Source organism: Calonectris borealis, chromosome 1 (genome assembly GCF_964195595.1).
Source record: "Calonectris borealis chromosome 1, bCalBor7.hap1.2, whole genome shotgun sequence".
NCBI classification, from domain to species: Eukaryota; Metazoa; Chordata; class Aves; order Procellariiformes; family Procellariidae; genus Calonectris; species Calonectris borealis.
In genome coordinates, this window is record NC_134312.1 from 133,886,050 (window position 1) to 133,902,478 (window position 16,429).

At 38.2% G+C, this 16,429-nt stretch overlaps 1 protein-coding gene across 1 annotated transcript in view; it reads left to right on the plus strand.

The window, feature by feature from the left end:
- The first annotated feature begins 10,743 nt into the window (after positions 1 to 10,743).
- Positions 10,744 to 16,429, plus strand: part of ADGRG2 (adhesion G protein-coupled receptor G2) — a 52,659-nt gene continuing 46,973 nt past the window's right edge. The window contains exon 1 of the mRNA XM_075175319.1: positions 10,744 to 11,392. Coding sequence (XP_075031420.1) covers positions 11,275 to 11,392 — 118 coding nt within the window. The 5' untranslated portion in view covers positions 10,744 to 11,274. The remainder of the gene's footprint in view (positions 11,393 to 16,429) is intronic.

Sequence of the window (16,429 nt, forward strand, 5' to 3'; positions counted from 1 at the left end):
TTTGTGAGCACGTTTTTTCTCTTCAGTGCCTTCCAAATTCAATGTTAAACTTCTATTTCTAATACATCAACAGAAATTGGCTCAAATTAGAGCCAGCTGGAGAGAGATAAAGGACTAAATTCCCATTCTCAAGTTAATTGCTCAATTTATACAGTTTTTGTGCTCTGAATGCTTTTAGTCAGGTCTTCCACTAATAACTGTAGAATGTTGGCAGATTGAGAAAGTTTTGGACTTCATGAGAGAATAACTGTTGTTAAATTTGGACAATTTTTAGTTCTTAATATGTAACATGATCAATGGCATTGACAAACACAGTATATCTTTAAAACTGATCACTACACTTGAGTTTGGCATTTTATGTTTTCAGTAGAATAGTAATTAGATTATTTGAAGGCCAAAATCAGGGTAACTCATACAATGAATCTTATTGACTTCAATGGAAGAATTGGCATGAATAAGGCATGCTATTTGGCCTGAAATGTTAGCTTTCTGATAAATGGTAAGTTAAGTAGTATTTTTGTATCTAGGTTCAATTAAAAGCTTTGGTCCTTTTTCAGATGCATGGATTTAGAGAATATTAATTTGTTGCAGGACACTGGTAGGTGCTACTCAGCTTGCGAACAAGAAGGGAGCAGAGTGAATCATTTGACGTTTATTAGAAAGGTGCTCATGATTATGAGGGTCTTACTCTTTCCAGTAATAAATTCCTGGTGGAATTACAATTTGGAAGGGATCTATACTTGCTCTATGAAAAGATAGGCTTGTGTAACTATACGGTAATTAATAGGACTCAATTTTTGGGCGTCTTGCATTCCTTTTGCGCCAAAATATCTTTGAAATTTATTGTTGTTCAGGATGGACAAAGGATCCTTTGTAGTTGACGTTAAGTCAAAGACAAAAAAATGGATCTCAAACTCCTTCCTGCATGAGTCACACGGATTTGTCTCCAGCTGTGAGCTGAACATCTTGTATACCACAGGTGCTCAACCTGTGAGTGTTACTTACATCGGCTTCAGGACAGTTTTATTGCAGGTAATATATAGTGGAACTGATACGAGATGTTACAAGTGTATTTGGCAGCTAAATATTTGTATTTGGCAGCCTCAGCATTTCCTGTTTTTTTTTTATCGATGAGTGCTGTAGCCCAGAAATCTAATTATTGTTTGACACAACAGCTGCTTTTCAGCTAGTGCCTTATTAATACAGTGATTTTGTTCTTCCGTTCTAGGTCCTCTTCTGCTGGCTACTGAAATGCAGTGTTCTTAACATCTCAGAGAAAAACTGTAGTTTGTAACATGATTTACTTATTTTTGTTCGCCTTAAAAGAAAACTGTAGAATGTCAATTATATTGGATGAGACCGTGTATGGAAAATAAATAATTTATAAGGTTCCCCAATCTACTTAAAATACTTTTTCACTCCGTAGAATTTAGAGGAAATTACTAGAATTTACCACATTATTTCTGTTTTCTGAAATTTGCATGAGATGAGTACCTCAGGTGATGCCTTAGTTGCCAAAAAAGAACAACCACTCCCAAATTAAGCACTGTGTATGTTCTCATTTATGGTGTTCCTTAAAGGAATCATTGAAGAGTTAAGGCGTAAGAGATCCATCAGTAGGTTTGCCAGAAGTTGTCATGTTTGGTAAGATGTGACACATTTAGAAATGGTAGAACTAGCAAGAAAATGAGTAACGTGAGTGTGCTGATTATGGAAACATTATTGTGCACACATAACAAAACCCAACATCTTTTTCCTGATGCTTTTAGTGTTTTAAATATTCTCTTAAAAATCCCTTTTATATTCTTTAGAAATCCCTTTTATATTCTTTAGAGAAAAAGTTACTGTGGCTACTGTGGCTCTCTGTCTGGATTTATTAGATATCTGGGCATGCCCGATTGTGAATGTTGCCAAATTCCACATTTAATTTCTGAGTTCCCAACCACGCTTTGAATATCTTTATTTCTTTTGCACCAAATTAATTATGGACATAAGCTGACTGAATGGGTTTCTGATAATAATTGTCACTTCATGTTTTGAAGTCTGTGGGAGTTTGTTCCTTCATTACTTATTCATCGCATAGTCCAAGTATTCATATAACTTGAATTAAAAAGTGCTTTCTTTTTTCCCCCCTTATCTGTGTTTCAGCAAGTCAGCATTGTGGTTAGGGTGGTTTATTCATAAGAAGGCTAATCGCTTTTTTTGATAGAGGTGGTGACGGTGAAAGAAGCCATGTGGAGTGTAGTTGTACAAAGTAAATTTTCTGAGCTGATACGTTCATGGGGGTTGCACACAGAAATGGTGCTGGTTTAAATAAATTGTTCTGAAGTTGCTTTGAAGTCATTTACTTTCTTGTGACCACTTTCAAGTATGACCACTTTTTTAAGAATGATTGCTGTTGACTAACTTGTTTCAGTTGTATTAGTCTAACATGGGCCCCAATCAAAACTTTGTTTCCCCTTCTTTCCCTAACAACTGATTATGGGGCTTGTCCCTGGCAATGGTGCCATCTCCTTTCCCCTGTGCTCCATAGACTTACACTGTACCCTAAGGAGGAGCAATGCTAAAAGAGGCCCAGAACGCTGTTCTGGTATAACCCTGTTTCTTAGCATATCTTAGTAGAGGATCCCCATATTTACCCCATATGAAGACTGAGGTGCCAAAGTGACTGTATTTCCTTAGGCTGTATAAAGTAGTGATGCCATATTCCTAAACAGAGTTGTAGTGGGGCTCTGGAAGATGCTTGCTTCAGTGCATCTATCTTTCAAAACTGATGAGCTTTCTTTGGTACGAACTATTAATTTTGGTCATTGGGCTGTTGATTAAAACAGTCTGAGAGATTGTTTAAAAGGAAACAAACAAACAAACAAAAAACTCCACCAAGTATTGTGCTTCTCAGCTTCCAGAGAAATTTTAACAGCTCCAAGTGCAAGATCCAAGAGACCTGTTAAGACCATAAAGTGAAGCTTAGGATGAAATAACAATATAATTCCTTTTTTAAGACTTTGGGGGGGGATGCTGCTGTTCAAGCCAAGAGAGCATAGAAAGGAGAGTGGGGAAGGGAAGTGTAAACTGAGCAGAAACAACTCTTCCCTTTTTTCCCCCCACCACTTACAGTAAGATGAAATAAACTTGCAGGTCTCATTTTTGAAAAGTAGGAAAATTGAAAGCATGAGCTGAACAGTCTTCTTTCTGGCATGCCTGGCCCTCACCTGATTCCTTACAGCCTGCTTACATTGTTCACTGGTTTGAATATTCCAGCTTTAGAAAAGTCTTTGTCCTTCCCTCTTTCTCTCCGCATCAAATTCCTGTTACTGAACATAAAGGTTTTGCAAAACTTTGTTTTTGTCTACTTTTCTATGCTTATATCTTTGTACACCCTTCCTCACCCCTTTTACATAGCTCAAGATGCATGGCTAGCATTCCTTTAATCTTTTTTCTATGTGCCACCTTAAATGTAGTCTTTGTTGTACTTTCAGTCTTCTACTCTGCAGAACACTTCTTTTGTTATTCCGCCCCACCATGAAACCTGTATACTTCCATACCCCAAAGTAGTATTAATGAAGATGTAAACAACCTGCCTGTAGTTGAAGTAACCAGACCCTTATGCGTCATCAGTACTTTGCAGACTCTTTGAAGTGGAAACCTGCTCAGGTATTGTCACTGAAGAGCTTTTTAGTTTGCTCTAGAGGATTTAATACTGGATAATACTGTTCTCTCAAGGGAATACACAACGCAAAAGAGGATTTCCTGGCTAGTGTAGAACTTTTATAAGAGCTAGAAAAAGGCCTCTTGCTCATCTCCCACGTGACTGCTGGATATGAGGAGGTGAAATATTGCCAAACTGGGTAAGAGGGACCAAAAACTTGCTTGAAACTGTCCCCTGTTCCATTTTTGCACTATATATAATGACACGAGTTACTGTAAGAGAGAATTAAGTACTAAAAGTACTTTTTGGCACTGAGGTCTGTAATGGAGAGCCATCCAATAGCATATTACACTCATGAATCCACGTATCTAAACCTTAATGATTAATCTGACACTTTTACACTAATCTAAGGGGAGATCTGTGAGTTGAACTGAGGGCAGACCTTGGCTTACACAGCTTGGCATTTATAAAATACAAAAAAAAAAAATTTCTAATACCAGTATCCTGCAGCAGTTGAAAGACTAAATAAAAGGATGGATTTCTAGGAGATTTTTTCCTCCTGTTTATTTCTGTTAAGAACTGAACCAATGAGCTATGAGTTTTGCAGAAGACTGGTGTCTGTAACTAAGTGGCTTGCTGCTCTCTGTAAGACAACTTATTAAAAAGTAAAATATTTAATATCTTTGGAAACAGTAAAGAAACAGAAACAGAAAACACATCAGGAGGACAAGTTTGGAAGGTCCTTGAACTGGCTCTACACATTAGCATTGCAGTCTTAGAAAAAGCTGGTGATCTACATAAAGTGACTAAATTTTGTAGAACATTATGTAGAGCAGTATGCATGTTTTTACAGCCTTTGATAAACACTGGAGAAAATTAATGAAAACCAAGCTATTATCAGACAGTAATAATCCTATTACTGTCTTCTGGAAAAAAGCATTAAAAAAACCCCATGGAACAACATTTTAAAATCAGTGGTGCTACTTCTGCTGTTAAATCAGTGGATGCTGTATGTGCCAAGATTCACAGTGACATAAGACTTTCCAACATAAGTGTCCTCCCTATTACATGTAACTCGCTTCAGCCAAAATTTAAAAATAACATAAAAACTTTACTACATTTTGGTTCCAGTCTGGAAAATATAAGGGGTTGATGGAAGAAGTCTAGAGTCTTAACGTTTCTGAAAATAATTAAAGGCATCAAGAAGTTCTTGGCAGTATGATGTTTCTCTTTTCTGCCTTTTATCACCTGGTGTAGATTTGAATAATGCAGACTGTCACAGAACAACAGCCAGCAGCTTACCATTCATTATTACCCTCCTCCTCAGCAATAAATTCTATAAATTTGGGAAATATTTTTATTAAAATCCAAGATTTTAATAGGGGATATCTACAAAAGTAGACAGACTGAGCCCCAAAGACTATGGATGAAATAAGTTTGACTTGAAAAAAACTGCTTGAAGTGCAGCAGTAGGCAGCATGGTTAGAAGGAAATGATTGCTTCGGGTCATGATTTCCAACATAAGTTTCTGTTACCAACAGTTTATGCGTTGGCAGGGAGAACCTGCTCTGGCTAAAACTTGGCATAAAAGAATGAATAGTTTTTTAAATTTTAAAGACTGCCAGTAAATAGATATATTCAGCAGGAATTGTAAAATTTGAATGTATTTTTCAAAAAGTGATTTAACAAAGTACGCTACAGCACAGAACAGCTGTATTTACATTTTGCACTTTCTTTGGCTTTAGGCCTATTGAAATATGTCTGCTGTAATACAAGGCAAGCAGTGGCTTAAGGTAAGTCCTATATCTCTTGATATGTAACCTGTGGGTGCACATTTGGAAAATGGTCCAGGTTTCTCACACTGCACTTTGAGCGGAGCTGCACCGTGCAGTCCCCCTTGAGGCTGGTTGCAGAGGCACAGACTCCCATCTCCTTATCTCCTCTGCCTTCCCGTTGTGTTTGTGACACAAGCCCAGTTTGTGACACAAGGTATCCACAAAGTCTTTTCACTGTGGATACCTGTGACTGACTAGCTAGCTGAAGGGCTTTAAAAACATAAACTTCAAACAATATTACTTACCTTTCAGATGTACAAAACTGGGTACAGCAGAGTAAACATAGTAAAAGCCTTACAGGCCTTGGTTTTAACAATTTTCTTTGCCTGCTCTTGTAAATTGCTGTCAGCTTACTGACCTTCATCCCTATATTCTGCCTGTCCTTCTGCAACAGGCTGCACGTCACAGTGTTTGTCTTTGTTGGTCACCCTGTTAGATTTCAGTAACTTCTCCTGCAGAAACTCTGTGCTGCTTCTTAAGCAGGTAAAACTCCCGTTGTGTTGAAGGACAATTCCATTAAAAACCTAGTAAAATAGCATGACATAAGCTAATTATACTAATGATAAGAATAAAGACTCCTCTTTATACCATCTTCTTGTCTTCATTTCCAGTAACCTCTTTAATTTCCAGAGAATGTGATGTTAGTGCAGAACTGCAACATGTATAACACAACGTACAAAACAACCATCTAATTTTTCAAAATACATTCGTCCATTTGTTTTAAGGAAATTTCTATCAATTCTAGTTTCACTTTCAAATTAATGACATGGTATCATACATTGTCTGAAACCTGGGTACCAATGCTACAAAATTGTCACTGGTCAAAATAGAGCACTTTTCATGGAGAGCGAACAGGAGGTAACAGTTTTATGCCTGAGCCCTTTCAGTTTTCTGAATTTCCATTTTATCTACTGACCATCAGAAAAGTAATTGATTATATTCTCTTCTACTTCAGGCAGTTAGCTCTTTGTAAATAAAAGTGACTTAACTGTAATCCTAGAGAAGCTGGCAGCTCACGACCTAGACAGGTGCACTCTTCGCTGGGTAAAAAACTGGCTGGATGGCCGGGCCCAGAGAGTTGTGGTGAATGGAGTTAAATCCAGTTGGCGGCCGGTCACGAGCGGTGTTCCCCAGGGCTTAGTACTGGGGCCGGTCCTGTTCAATATCTTTATCAATGATCTGGATGAGGGGATCAAGTGCTCCCTCAGTAAATTTGCAGATGACACCAAGCTGGGCGGGAGTGTTGATCTGCTGGAGGGTAGGAAGTCTCTGCAGAGTGACTTGGACAGGCTGGATCGATGGGCCAAGGCCAACTGTATGAGGTTCAACAAGGCCAAGTGCCGGGTCCTGCACTTGGGTCACAACAACCCCATGCAACGCTACAGGCTTGGGGAAGAGTGGCTGGAAAGCTGCCTGGAGGAAAAGGACCTGGGGGTGCTGGTTGACAGCCGGCTGAACATGAGCTGGCAATGTGCCCAGCTGGCCAAGAAGGCCAACAGCATCCTGGCCTGTATTAGAAATAGTGTGGCCAGCAGGAGTAGGGCGGTGATGGTGCCCCTGTACTCGACACTGGTGAGGCCGCACCTCGAATCCTGTGTTCGGTTTTGGGCCCCTCACTACAAGAAGGACATTGAGGTGCTGGAGCGTGTCCAGAGAAGGGCAACGAAGCTGGTGAAGGGTCTGGAGAACAAGTCTTATGAGGAGCGGCTGAGGGAACTGGGGTTGTTTAGTCTGGAGAAGAGGAGGCTGAGGGGAGACCTCATCGCTCTCTACAACTACCTGAAAGGAGGTTGTAGCGAGGTGGGTGTTGGTCTCTTCTCTCAAGTAACCAGCGATAGGATGAGAGGAAATGGCCTCAAGCTGTGCCAAGGGAGGTTTAGGCTGGACATAAGGAGAAATTTCTTTACTGAAAGAGTGGTCAGGCCTTGAAACAGGCTGCCCAGGGAAGTGGTTGAGTCACCATCCCTGGAGGTATTTAAAAGACGTGTAGATGAGGTCCTTAGGGACATGGTGTAGTGAGTATGGTGGTGTTGGGTTGATGGTTGGACTCGATGATCTTAGAGGTCTTTTCCAACCTTAATAATTCTATGATTCTATGATTCTATTTGAAAATAGTAAGTGAGAAAGTAAAGACAGCCAGTTATATCTTTACCTGTGGTCTGTGGATAGAATTCTTCCCCCCATTTGGGTGGCTCAGTAGTTATGCCCAGTAGCTGTTGTACTTGATTAGATTCGCTTGATTTAAGTGAAAATTTTTCATCCTACTGCAAAAACTATGCAGATTCATGCTGGGCTTTCTGAGTCATGCTGCATTTATCTATTATAATGAACAATAAAAAAGTTCATTTGACCAAATGAACAAAATTAATAACAAATGAAAAAAATCACTTTTGCCTAATTCTATAATGTCCACAACGATATATTTACAATTACATTACTGTTCAGGATCATTATTAAGAGTAGAGCTTTAGAATTCCAATACAAAGAAGGGCTTCAATAAGTTTAAGAGAAACATAATGTCCAAATATTTTGGAATGTATCATACGATCTTTATTTCAATAGATATGGTGAAATCATATTTTACATCTTGCTTTTTCTTTCAAAAATCAAAAAAAATCTATTAAAGCTAGCAGCATCTTTTTCTTTGGTAGTGTCTAAGTAGCATTGTTGCAAAAGGAAAGAAACACTAATGTTATTTTCCTATCTCTTTTAATTGTATTTTTTATCCAGACATTGGAACAAATCTTGAGCTAGCATAAATGTCCAAAGTCTTGCAAAAAGTCAAGTGACCTGTGACCATGTCAGGATTTCGCGTTATACATTTACTCGCTTTCCTGCTATCTGGATTTTATTGCTGTCCCTGGGACCATTAATCTGCATTCATAGCTTTGAATAGCTTCAGAGTTGTTGATGTGACTGTATTCTGTCAACAAGAAGCTGTGCCTCTGTCCCCATTTGTCTTTGTCAGGCCCATCTCAGGAAGTGAAAACAATGTCAAAAAAACCCAGAGGGGATAAAACCTAAATGTGCTGAAAGTACTTATTACAGCCTTTCATTTAAACACTGGACAAATATTAGCAAAGCTCACTCTGGAAGGCCTGAGTTAGAGGAATGTCCATTCAGACTCCTCAGGGCTACATAGCACTCAGGCAGAGCTGGAGTCAGAACCAGGAATTTCTTGGCTCCTGCCCTCAAATTTAGACTCTTGGAAATATAACTTAGTTGTTATTTCTGGTGGATTTCTTTATTTCTGGGGCACTAATGAGATTGTCTGATGACGTCTACCAGACCAAATAGAAGGCACACTTGATGGTATGGGATTAAACCTTTGTCCTAGTCAGCTCAGTTCATGTATATCTTTGCAGAGCTGAGTCTTCAGGAGGAAATGAACTGCAGGGAATGTGGGAGCATTCTGTATCAGTATTATATGTCACACAGAGCAAGCAGTTTGCTTCACTACTTACCAGCATCCACAGCTAAACTTGTGGGTGCCACTGAGTATTTTGGCGCTCCATCCCACTGACATTCCAACTCTTGATGTCTACGTAGTAGAGGCAGAGGATGCTGGAATTCGTGTTTGGTTTGTTGTCCAAATATATCGCTATGGGTAGATGGTTTTCTTACAAAAGAAGAGATTTCTGCATAAAATGGAGGAATAGATGTGCAGCTTGGCTTTGCTTGGAAGGGACCTAATTTGAGACTAAAATGGGAAGCATGAGTAAGCAAAGAAAGGAAACACAGCTTTTGGATAGGCATCTCTTTTAACCCTAGTAGATTATATTGTAGGTGCACAATCCTTGAAGTTGTCAAATATATTTAAGCATGGCAGTTCATTATCAGGTTCTTAGGATAATTAATGTAATTCTACTACTTAGTTTACTGACTGAACAGCTTTATTAATACATGATTTTTAGGCATTCAAGAGAAGCAAACTGAAGACAGGTTTGGACGTATTTCCTGTGAATCTTTAGAAAGCTAGCTCACCTTTGACATTTCTTGCTTTTTTTACTTGTTTTTGTTTGGTTTTGCTCTGTTCCTGCATAGGATGGTGTGTATTAGCTATGTCCATTGTTTTAGCATGCCAGTTATTTTCTGTCAGCTTTAGTATGCTTAATTTTTATATTCCTTTTATCAAAAGCCTTTCTTCCTCCTGGTTAACATCTGCAGCACCAATGCAGATGTCATTCATGATGTTGCCACAATTTGACTGTTATTTCCTTAGAGTATTTCAATTTTAAGTGGGGCATCCAGAATCTGCAAAATGGAAGCAGTGTGTGTCATCATCCAGATTGGTCTGTTTCAATGCAATCAGTATGATCTTATTTTTGTGCTAGAAATATTGCATACTCTATAATTATTGAAAACACTGGCTGGCAACAATGTTGCAGTCCTTTAAATTTTAAAAAGCCTTTGCTTTATGTTTTCTGTGTTACGTTATCATATGTGTATAATTTATTCGCATGTACATTTAATCAATTTCCAAAATGTCAATTACCTAGCAACTTCACTGTTTCTCAGTTTATTCCTCCAGCACTTCTCTTGGAGAGTTCAGCCCATAGTAACCATTTTATGCTAATAAATATTTACATTAATGTGAATGCTTGCAAAAAATACATTTTAGCCCAAACGGTTACACAAATTTACAAATCCTGAAAGAGTTCACAATTTACAGTTCCTGAAAAGAAGGGAACCTACTGCAGCCTGATACAGCATGTACAAAAATACAGTAAAGTTTGCGAGCAGTATGAGTGCTAACCAATACACTCACACATACACTGAACTTGTGATGGCAAAGTTAAACTTCTGGTGTCATGCAGAATGCTCTGGTCTACCATAAAGCTGATACATTAAAGATAAACAATACATAAAGTTTACTGCTTGCATTTGTTTCAAAAATCAATTATAGAATCACTTGTAACTATGTATCTTTAAATGTTTTAATTTAAGAAATAATGCATGCAAAAAGCACATGAATACTTCACTTAACGTTTCTTTCAGCATGCAAAATATTGAGATGTACTTTTTTTGAAAAGATCTCTTTAAAAAAGTGTATCATTTCATAGAACACTATCTCTTCTAGTAGGAGGCATGTTCTTTGTCCACCACCATGTCCTATTGCTTACTTTAGGCAACCATCACTAGGAAGAAATGTGGACAAACCAGCTTATGATGATACTCTCCATGAACTTGCTGCCCACAGTGACTTGTGGCATTTCTCATTTTTTTGTGGTAGTTTCATGCCTTGAGAATGAGATGAGGATCGGGAATCAAACTCTTGCTTCTTCCTTAGGAGTTCACAGTGTTGCTTTTAAAATGTCAGATAGGGGTAGGGGACCTAAGAGATGCTTTCTGTATACTTACTGAGATTAACAAAGCTTTTGGATAAGCTCTCCAAGCTTGCTCTCTGGCTGGTTTTGGTTGGGGTTTTTTTTGTGTGTGTTTGTTTTTGTTTTTGTCGTTGCCTTGTTTGTTTTTCAAATGTTGAAAGCCTTATTTGTGCAAGGACTTATGGCCATGCTCTGATGTATTTGTCAGTCTTTGGAGAATTAGAGCTTGAGTGGGTTTTTTTTGGTTTTGGTTTTTTTTCCTTTCAGCAAACAGCTTTTTCTTTCTTGATGACTTGGCAATGCTTTACAGAGTGTTTGTGCATTTCTGTATGATATATACCCAATAGTATAACAGGGTTGAAAAGATTTACACTCTTGGGTTGGAAACATAATTTGTCATAATATCTGCACACCTGCACTTTTTCTAGTCACTGTGGTTTATTTATTTATTTTTTCTTCTAGAATGGTTGCCTGGGGAAAACAGCACTGCTGTATTGGCAGAATACAGGACATTTTCTTGAGATTCAGGATTGTTCTAGCAGTCCTTTTACTTCATTTGTTCCTGGCTACAGCAGGCAGAGGTAAGACAATTTTTTCCTGATTTACCTAGTGTTGGTATTCCAAATAAATAGCATTAGTCTTGATGAATAGGACTTTTGAATATATTCAGAACAGGCAAGTTTCTGTCCTCTTGAAATCAGGAGGAAAAACTGCCATTAACAAGAAGTGTTAGCACTTTGGATATACAAACCCTATGTTTACAGTATTTGTTTTCATAAAAAATCATCAGCAGTAACTTCGGCTATGGATGAGGAGAGAACGTAGACACAATATGTAATAACAAGACAAATTACTTTCTTGCTATTTTTTTGAACTGGAAGTGTTACTATTTTCAGAATGTGTTAAATCTTTTACACTGCTCTTACACAAACACCACAAGATCCTTTGCGCTTCACTCTACTTAGTGCACGTATCAGCATAGAACACCTCCTGCATTGCTCTTGGTTGTAGATCTGAATATGGCTAGGGAAAAGGTAGTAAGGTCCAAAACATGTTACAGAAATTATATATTTGAATTTGACAGTCTATGCTCTTCATATAACAGTAAATGAAAAATAAATTCATAAGGTTCTTGTACAAATTGGGTAACTGACATGGTGATGCTTTTGTATGAGGTACAGTAGAATCGGCAATTTGTGTTTTATTCATGGCTATTTTGTAAGCTGGCAGATACAAGTCTGTCACTACTCTGGACCTCAACTGATATAGATAACACTGCTTGTCATTAGTAAAACTTCCTTATATCGATAGTGTGTAATACATTTATCATGTTAGTAATGTGCATGGAATATTAAAAAATTAGAAGTATTTTTTGCCATGTACTTAATGGCTAGTTTTAGAAACTGCTTCCTGTGTCGTGGCATGTTATTTTACTCTAGAAGGTCAGTGTTTCCTGCAGTTCAGAATAGCAAGTATGCCTGCTTAATGACATTGTACTAGCAATGAAATTTCATAGGTTTACAGACAAGACTGATTCTGATTGTAATTCTCCAAATGTAGTACTTAGCATAAAATGGAGCTTTTATTGAGATGGAGTTTGAGATTCAGGTGATAAAACTGTAACTAAGGTGGTGAGGTTTTAGCTTCGTGTACTTTGAATAGTAAAAAGGAGAGGGCTGCTCAGCAGATGGGCGGATGTCATACAAGAATTTTTCCAGGGAAAATTAAACTGCATCTAGAGTTCTGAGGAAGCAAGCAAAGAGGGATTTCATCTTTCACCTATGTATCACTTGCAAGTGTCAGTAATCCTTCAAGAAAAGCTAAACTGATGCAAGGGTTTATTTATGGTTCCACCCCTTTTTGTTTGTTTTTTAGGCTGTTAGCACTGTCAGCGGCATCACTACTCAGTTCTCTCCTCACCTAAGGTGTCAAAGTATGTTTGTGTTCTCCAGGAAATATGAAAAGAGAACAACTGCCTGTGTTCTTTCTGATGTCTAGGACACTCTGGATAACGTAGCATAGTTTATGCCCCGATACCAAATACAACTGTGAATGAAAAGGAGGGGATGAAATTCATTTTGAGGAAAAGGTTCTTAGCTTCAGATTTCCAAAACGTTCAGCAGAATCAAGTGACCCACATGTAGAAAGTTTAGAGTTTTAAACTTTGTATAAAGAACAGTTATGAGCTCTAGGCAGAATACATTAGAATACAAGATTCTTGTGATGTCATTTTAATGGACATTAAGCCAAATGTGTTACAGGTGGCAAACACTTGCATAGAAATTAATGACTATTGTTGTTACTGGTTAAAAGCCAGGTTGTGCAGACACATAAACTTGTGATTATTTTTATTCAAGAGAATACTCAGCTGTATTAATGCTCGACTATACTAATACAGTAGCTATTAGTAATGTAAGCAAAATAACACCGGTGCTTATGTACTGAGAGGATCTGCTCCTGTATGTCTAATTCTTACTACCTATGGTTGGCTATCTCTTGTAAAGATATCAATTATTACTATCTGAAAATGTTTGAAAAAAGAGAGATTACATTTTTGGTTTACGTTTGCATTACCTTGTCATTTTCAGAAAGTTTATTTTAAATGTTTGGAAGTATGTGCATACGTTTCAGGATTTCTTTTAGGGCTTAAGAGAACTTATTAAGGGCTTATTAAGTGGATGCTCTTAGTTTTAGCGAGGGTAAAAACCCCACTTCTTGCATCTATTAGAGTTTAATATATTAAGAATGAACAATCTGCATTTCTGAAAGAGGTTAAGTGCCCGAATACAGCAAGTCAGCCCACAATTACTATTGCATGGAGATTCCTTGACTCCAAATTGTGATTTTTGCTTATTTTTCTTACTCTGGAGTTGTTTTGAGCATTCTTTCTACTGTGCTATCTTTTCTGTGCTGTGGTGATAAAGGTATGTTCATGGCTAGGTTTCTGAATGTGATTTGTATTGTCTGGACCCAAAGGAACTAACTGTAAGCCAGGAATGCCACTGTAAGAGCACAGCCAGTTCCAGCTCCTCGGTTCTATGGTCAAGGGTGGGCCGCAGCCCACAAGTACCATTACTACAGAAAATAAGTAATGATTAACAGAACTTCCAAAAGCTTTAAAGTAATGTCATCTTCTACTTACGTTGCAATTCACCTACATATCAAACAGACTTAGCCAAGATGATGTTGATAATTAATTTCTAACTAATTTAATGCTGTACTGCCTGTGTTCCACTTGGAACAGCGAAGTGCATTTTCTGACTATGGTTATGATTTCCTTTGTGCTTCTTCAGCATTCTTTGGGTAGACTAACTATATAAAATTTTCCAAGCCTTTCTTGTAACAATCTAGATAGTATTGGTATCTATTCTTTTAACTTTGGCACCCCTTTTTGGCACCTTTTTTTTTTTTTGAACTGTTTGGAGCCAAGTGGGCCAGACTTTCCAGTTTCCAGGAGGGTAAACGTCCCCAAGTAAACTCTTTTATTAGTTTAAATTAATTCGTCAGGCCTTGCACACTGATCAACAGCAGTCTTTTTGAAAGATACAAAGCAGAGTAGGAGAATCATTAGCAGGATTGATCTCATTTTGCATCATTTGTGTTGGTTACCTGCCTTAAGACTGTTTCCACCTGCAAGTTTATATCCACTCTGGCTCCCTTGACAACTTTGTAGTGTCAAGTCCCCTAAAGAATGTAATAGGATGTTGCAGCCCTTTAATTAATTCACTGTTGGCACATAAACACTGATTTAATGCTTAACATGAAATCAAGCCTCTCTCAGAATTTGTTCACTTCCCAAATCAAGACTGCTGATGGTACTTCAAGCTTTGATTAACATTTTTGCTCAGGAATGGACTTCCAGTCTTCCAATCTGGATAGTTAACAGTGACTTCAAGTTTTGAAGCTATGTCAGGAGACTTCCTTAACAGGTCACTTTACCCATCTCTGCATGCTCGAGATTGCTTACAGGAATTTTGGAGGCTATATGAGTCATGCAAGTATACTTCTGACATACACTCTCTGAGGAACAGCAGCCGCATCAAATCTTTCAAAACCTTCAGCATAATTCCTACTTAATAATGAAAGACTTGAGCAATTATTTTTGTTCAGACAGACTGTGTCACAAGTGTTGGCATATAACTGTTCCCTTTATCTAGCTTGCTGTTCCCTTTATAAAATCAGTTTCCTCATCATCTGTCCAAACTGGAAGGTAACAGGTCTATTTTAATTGCAATCATCCTTTTACTAAAAAGGGGAGGTACATTTGAGTCTGTACCTAGAAATCTCCACTTCTGTGACACTTCCACCACCCGCCCAATCTTCCTCACCCCAGCTTTTAAGTCATGTTTTAAAAACTAGTTTTCCGTGCTGAACTGTTCTTAGCTGGGTATCCCAGATTTTGCCTATTAGGCTCTGACAAGTGGCCAGACTGAATGAGTGAATTCATGCTTTAGGGTTCGGCAGGGGGGAAGTAGTTCTACCGCTTGCTGTTGGGTCAAGTGTGGTTTTCTTCTCCATTGCCATAGAACCATGCTAAGTATTACCTCACCGTTCAAAATCCACTGTCTGCTAGTTAGGATTTTCACCTAATTCAGCCTGTACCCTGAGAGTTTTTTGTTTGGTCTGTAGCCTTGGATGGCACTTTCATGATGTATGTTGAACTTCAGGAATGATTCAGGGTTGTGAAAGATGCCTACAGGTTTCTGCTAATTAGCATCACAAAGGGAGTCTCAAAGCTATAGTATGCAACAAGAATAGTGATCTATGACTTTTCATGGAACCGGATCGATATATTTTGTGTTTCAAATTTTTTCTGGTAGCTTGTATCTATCAAGCTGCACTTGGAAGTTAGGAACTTCTTCCTGTTTTTCATTTGTTGCTATTGAAAAAGAAATTTGAGAGCCCTATGGTCAAGAGACAGAAAAGTTGAACACATTCCTGATTCAGAATTGGCCTGATGAAAGCTGATGCTCTGGTTGGTTGAGAAGATCACAGAAGAGCTGGCTGTGACCTTGACAGCTAACTAGGACTATGAATGTAACCTACCAATTTGCTTGGAAATTTGTCTTTTCACAAGGGAGCTAATGGAAAAGCTTTCTTCCTATATTCACCGATGTTTTCCTGCTATCCAACCCTGACCAATCATTATTAATCACATACCTCTTCTGGAGGGTACATAAAAGCTCTGCATATATTGATAAAAAAATGCCTCCTTAAAGCTGTCAATAATGTGTTCTCTTGCACTGGCTGAGCACCTACCAGGCTGTTTTATTTTTCTGTAGTTCCATTTCACGTCCCATAGGAGTTTTTCTTAGTTTGGATTTATTTTGTTGCTGATGGGTGCACCATAAAGCAAGCAATCATGATAATGATTGTGTGATGGGAATGTGCATTTTTCCACAAAACAAGAGTCAGCTCCAAAGAGCTTATATCTACAGCCACAAAAGCCTGTACTTTCCTGTAGTGGGACAATGGAGGAAATGAGGCACTTAAAAGAACTTAACAGTTATGATCAAGTTCCAGTGTTTGGGACATTCCCTGGCACTGCTTGTTTTACCAGCGTTGACAGAGTCTGACACCTTGTTTTCACCAGTAAATTTACTGTTAGCACCTAAAAT